At 42.1% G+C, this 6,423-nt stretch overlaps 1 protein-coding gene across 1 annotated transcript; it reads right to left on the bottom strand.

Annotated features, from left to right (window-relative positions):
- Nucleotides 1–4,145: 4,145 nt before the first annotated feature.
- LOC147627032 (dirigent protein 10-like) lies at nt 4,146–5,098 on the bottom strand. Its single transcript, XM_086816140.1, has one exon. The coding sequence runs from the start codon at nt 4,986–4,988 to the stop codon at nt 4,389–4,391; it is 600 nt and encodes a 199-aa protein (XP_086672266.1). The 5' UTR covers nt 4,989–5,098; the 3' UTR covers nt 4,146–4,388.
- Nucleotides 5,099–6,423: the final 1,325 nt, after the last annotated feature.

Below are 6,423 nucleotides of genomic sequence, written 5' to 3'. Positions count from 1 at the left end.
AAAATCTTTGATGGAATATTAATAAAATAATTATACAATTTTAGCCAAATTGAAACACGAAAATATTTGAAAACATACCGTGAAATTCACTGGGAGAGCAAGAAGCAACCAACAAAGTTGACTGTGGGAGAGCAAGAAGCAACGTGGTCACGACTACGAGAAAAATTGCACGAGAGCAAGAAGCAATGAATAGTGAATGTGGGCCACCTTTATCCACGAAAACTAACGGTCTACACACATGGCAAATATGCATGGTGGCAGACCACGTGCTCTGTGCACGTATGATGACACGTGTCAAAAATGGATTGATCGTAATCATCCTGTATTTATTGAGTACGGTCCCATGTCGCCCTCACACGTGTTGACATGCTCTTTCGCACCACATGTGTCGTACTTGTCCTCAGTAAATGTGGTACTTTTCCTCGGTAAATGTCAAGTGTCCTTGTCTTCTGCCCCCATTTCGTTTTGCCTCCTTGAGCTGCGTGTATTCCTCTACCATGCTTCATCTACACCATCTCTGCGATTTATCAAGCAAGTGTACATCTATTCAACATTTTCCCTGCGCGATTCTTTATTGAGTTCTCAAAAGCAATCACTACTAATCTTAAATGTTATATTCAATCATATATATCATGTTTTACCTACGTTCATTAGATATTGGGTCAAACGAAAGGTAATGTCTGACAAATCACTATGACACGAAGAATGAATTATAATTCTTTCTGATGTTGCCATATCGTGTTATAGTGTTTTGGACATACTTTCTTGTCCTATACATTGTTTTGTGTCGTGTATGTTATCTATGACTTATTTTCATGACCTACTTTGTGAAATGAAACCCTCTGTGCACGAAATCACTACAGCGTGCGAGGAGCGTATGACGATTAGGTCTGATGTGCCTATATCACATTGTAGTGATTTGAACCTATTTTATCATCGTAGGTATTGTTACGTGTATTGTTCATGTGTTATTTTATCAAATGAAAGAGTTTGTTTGAGAAATCACTACAATGCGAGAAGTTGATGATGTTGTTTGATGTATTCATTTCACGTTGTAGTGATTTATAGCTATTTTGTTATCCAAGTTAACTTTTTCAGTAGTTTTTATATTGTTTTGTGTTTTAAAGTGCTAAGCGTGATAAATCACCTACAACACGAGGATTGTGTTGTGATTGTGTTTGATATGCCCAAATCATGTTGTAGAGATTTGTTGCTATTTTATTGTGCTATGTATTTATTGAGAAACTTATCATGTAACATTATGACTATTTTCAGATGCCGCAAGGCTCTCATCTACAGATGATTCTAAATTAGGTAAACAAGCTAGTTCAGGAAAGAAAATGTCTGCACTGCGCGCTCAATGAGGAGACACAAATAGGACTAACATAGATCTGTCCTTCTTGAACTAAGGAAGGTGGAGAAACATATGCATTGCGCGGTTCCAAAGTTGCCATTCCAGCGCGTAGTCCGGTCGTCATGCAAAGATTTTGGGAGTAATATGTGTTGGTAGGCGTCTGCACTAGGATGTTTGCAAGAGGCTGTGGAAGACTGGCTTGTGAAGTTATCTTAGGATAGCTATGTCCTTGCCACACATGGACATAAAATCACTGTGATGCCGAAAGATATGAACTCGCTTCGTTTGCTCAAGTTTAGATATGACCGTACGCTAGAGCCTGTCCTACTTAGTGACAAGAGAATGAAAGAAAATTTGGAAATCCCTCCTTTGACGAAGAAAGTTAAGATCATAGAAGTGACAGAGGCTAGTCATTCTCGTGACACAAGGCTCAACGCACAAAGGATTGGAGACCAAGCCATGATGCAAAAGCTCCAAGAATTGCGGTTGTAGAAAGCGGCTATTCAGGAAGTGCATAAGTCGAATGTTAAAGCTTTGAGTTATTTTGTCCCCTTGTTTCACGTTAGACTTCCGGTGCAATTTTTCCCTTTCGATGCGGAGGAGATTGATGTTTTATCCAATGTTTCAAGGGAGATCAATGTTAGAATTATCATAGCTGTTCTAAGGTTTGCTACATCCTTGTCATCATCTTGATTGTAAAAGGGTTTGCTTGTCCAAAGTAACTAATATAATGTAATTTTCTTGTGCAGTTTGATTATATCAAATGTCCCATTCGATGTTCAAAATTGTGTATATATTGTAGATTCCCTCCTTTCCTCGGTTCTTACTGCACAACATACTTCATTGGTTAATGTATATCCATGGTTTAGTCCGATAATTTTGATGTAGCTCAAATAATTCTAATGGCATACAATGAAGAATAAGTGACATGTAATCTCATTTATAGTCTTAGTATTCTGACCTTAATTTACTATATATTTTTTATGTTACTTCTGATACTCCTAATTGCATGTTGTAGTTCACACTCGAGTTTATCCTTTACGATATTGAATCCAAGACTTGTTACTTGGCCACTTCAGGTGAAGAGTTCCATGGCACCATGAGACAGTAAGTCCACACAATCATTATTTATATATCGTAAACGAGTTGGAGAGAGAGAGAGAGAGAGAGAGAGAGAGAGAGAGAGAGAGAGAGAGAAGGAGAAGTAGTTAGAGAACTTTCAGTATTGACAACAGTATTGTTTCATGCAGATCGGTTAGAAAGCTAATAACTGCTCTCGAGAGCATAATCCAAGACACACTGCTAGAACACACAAGGACTGTGAGATGCTAGAACGGGATGGCCATAGTTGCAGTTGGAGGGTGTGCTACAACGCAAAGTTACTGCTACACTTAGTTCTCTCATTGCCCACAAAAAATGTAGGCATGCTCCTTTTTTTTAATGATATCTTACTTTCCTTCCTCATTCCTTGATGGCACATGTCTATTTTTTTTGGCTTTTTGTAGAATCCACAAGTATCAAGATGCTCCGATGTGGATTTAGGGAGACCATTGAGCATATTATTATCAACATTCATATAGCAGACCGCCTAATATACCTGTTGCGTTTGTGTCCCCTCCACCACGGCCGCCTAAGACCACCGCCATGGCAGTACCCCCAAACACAAGTCGATAGGTTGGTTGTCAAGCTTCTAGAATTTGATGGATCTAAAGACGTCAATTTGGAAGCTTCGAGTTCCCAACAACATCAAACTACTGCGCAAAGTCAAGCTTCAATCCCACAACGACAGCAAGCTTCCCGTCCCCAAAGAGCACCCACCCCAAGAGCATCCAAAAGAGCAACCAACCCAAGAGCGTCCCAAAGAGCATCCAGAAGAGCAACCAACCCAAGAGCGTCCCAAAGAGCAAGCACTCCCTCAACGACAAGCTTCACCGCCCCAACAACAAGAATCTTCCGACACCCAATAGCACGCTTCATAGGAAACAAACAATAAAAGCTAGTGGTGGGCTAATCTTGTATGATCCACATGGTCAAATTGTGTTCAAAGGGAAAGTTGTTTTAGAAGATGTAGAAACAAACAATGAGGCTGAGTATACAAAGGATTAATGAGATGCAAACAAGCAGGAGTTGATAGGTTAATCATTAAAGGAATTTATCATCGTTGTGTGTGTGAGGATGAAAATCCTACTATTTTCAAGCTTTACATGATGAACTGTGTGGTGGACGTTGGAGAGCTAACGGGCTGGCAAGATGAAGATGAGGAATATCCTTAGTTGTGCCTTCAATACTAGTTAAGAGCACGAGGAGTTGATCCAATCCAATCACTTTTGTTATGCAGTTACAAGAGCAACATATATTTAAAATGTGGAATGTCAATCTCTTTTATTTGGAAAGAGAATTTAGTCTTAAATATTTCAATTTTGGCTAGAATAAGACTCTCTCTCTCTCTCTCTCTCTCTCTCTCTAATTGCCCTTGGGATGACATGTATCTGCCTGGGTTCAAGTCTCTCCATCGCTTGGTCTCTCTAGATCAATAAGTCGACGTTAAGCAACTCTCGTCTCGTCTCGTGTCCTCTCTCTGTCTCTCTCTCTCTCTCTCATTTTTAAATTGTTAGAGGCATGGCCACCCATGGCTTCGCCATCGGATTTTCCCACCACTATGGTGCTACTACTTCTCAAAACGGACAAATACATGGAAAATATGCAAGCATTAATAGTTTCACATTCGAACACCTCCAGTAAAAAGAAATTTTGTCTTATAAAACCTAATGAAGGGGGTAAAACTGCTATACCATAGATTGAAGTTATATAGCTGTATCTGAGAATTCAGAGTACAGAAAACACTTCTTCTTGCTTCCAAATCCTCTCTCAATAGAAAACACTTCTTCTTGCTTCCAAATCCACTCTCAATAGAAATTTTTGAAACCATTATTTTGTATTTGCTCTTTGAAAGATTGTGCAGTCATGCTCGTGGCTTGGTGGCCACGAGAAGCCATTAGGTTCTAATTATGGACTCGTCTATAAATTGGTGAGTCTAGAGAAAATAGAGGGAGTGGTGGTAGACGTACAAGGTGCCTGTGGCACTGACGAGGGTGACAACGCCATAGCCTCGCACGCCCCGAAAGGCGCCTGTGCCTCCCAGCACGACGATCTCGTTGGTAGCAACGTTGATCAGGCCCTGTAGGCTGATGGTGCCGTTGACGGAGCCATCGTCGTAGGAGAGCACCTCCACCTCCACTTCATGGCTGGTGGAGGTGTAGCTGGCCTGGACTGTGTAGCCCCGGATGACACCCAGCTGAGTGCTGGAAGCGTCAGCACCCTCTGTGACGTTGAGGGCGAACACCTCCATGGCACCGAAGCTGTTGGTGGTGTTGGTGTCAAGGGCGGGGAGAAGCTCGCCTGTGTCGTCACCGCCCACCTGCACCTGCACGTAGTACTCCAATGAGGCCTCATCGGACGAGTTCGAGTTGGCCATAATGCTCCAGCGCGGGTTGCCACTTGCGGCGTCAACGGCAGCAGGCGAAATGAGAGCGCCGATGATGAGGAGGAGGAAGAAGGCGGTGCATGAGCTCGGGTTCTTCAGCAAGCGGCCGGAGTGATGCGTCTGCGCAGCTGGACGTAATATGGGCGCCATCGCTTGTGGGAAAGGCTGCCTCGCTTGGATGAGATCTGGATAAACGCCTTGCTGCGAATGAAGGCCAGGCAGTAGCTGGGGGAAAAGAAAAGCCTAAGCCTGTATATTGTGTCGATCTGTGTGCAAAATATAGCTGTACTGGCGAGTCCTCCTTTTTATAAGGACGTGGAAGTACAAGAGAGACGCGTTGCCCACGGTTCCCCGCGAAGACCAGATGCGCGGGGCGGGACGCCGGCGCCTCCCCACAAAGTCCAGATGCGCGCCGCCATATTCAACGCTGATGCCTCCATAGACTCTTCGAAAACGCCTGCTGCCTTGCTGACCATTGCGGTCGGAGCAAGCAACCGTGCTAAAATGGACATCTTTTACTATATTTTAAACATTGCTTTTCGGGCCCGAAGAAAGTAGGACAACAACTATGCTTTCCCTAGAATTATTGAGGCCAACATGCCACCCCTTGGAAATCAAAATGTTGTTGTTGGATATCCTCCTTGTAAGGTTCAAGGATGTCAAAAAAATGGATACATTCTGTATCTATGCAACAAGTCTTCCTTAGAAAAGGAAAGCATGAGATTTCTTGAAAGCCTATACATATACATTGATGTAAACCCTTTCCACAATTTTTTCTTTCATTGTTCTTCTCTCACGTTTGTCTCAAAATAGCTTTAGAAAGTGCCCGCACCCAACATCCATCTCCCTTCGCACCTTCATGATTTAAATATATTGATATTGATGTAAGCCCTCTGCATTTAACAATGGAATATACAATGTTGTCTTTCATTGTTCTTCTCTCACGTTTGACTCAATATAGCTTTAGAAAGTGCCCACCCCCCCATCCCCTCCCCCTCTTCCCCTTTCCATTGGGCACACCTTTATGACTTGAATATCTTCTTGCACATCACACATCAACACTGTGCAACTACAAAGCAACAGCTTGCACCACATCCCCCTCCCCCACTTTTCTCTTTCCACCATTGGGCACCTTCATTACTTGAATATCTTCTTGCAAATCACACAGCGATGCTATGCATCTATAAGCGACAACTTCCACCACTGTACTAAGTAGACCTTGTAAGCAAAAAATTCTTAGCAAAGGACATCTTTCTCTTGACAATAAGCTTGAGCACTATGATGGTGACTTGGCATCAATAGAAATCTTCCTTGTAAGGTTCAAGGATGTCAAAAAAATGGATACATTCAGTCTTCCTTAGAAAAGGAGAGCATGAGATTTCTTCAAAGCCTATACATATACATTGATGTAAACTCTTTCCACAATTTTTTCTTTCATTGTTCTTCTCTCACGTTTGTCTCAAAATAGCTTTAGAAAGTGCCCGCACCCAATATCCATCTCCCTTTGCACCTTCATGACTTAAATATATTGATGTAAGCCCTCTGCATTTAACAATGGAACATACAATTTTGTCTTTCATTGTTC

Source organism: Cibotium barometz, chromosome 21, assembly GCF_041138505.1.
Source record: "Cibotium barometz isolate CiBa-2024 chromosome 21, ASM4113850v1, whole genome shotgun sequence".
NCBI classification, from domain to species: Eukaryota; Viridiplantae; Streptophyta; class Polypodiopsida; order Cyatheales; family Cibotiaceae; genus Cibotium; species Cibotium barometz.
This window is presented reverse-complemented; position numbering and strand designations above follow the sequence as displayed.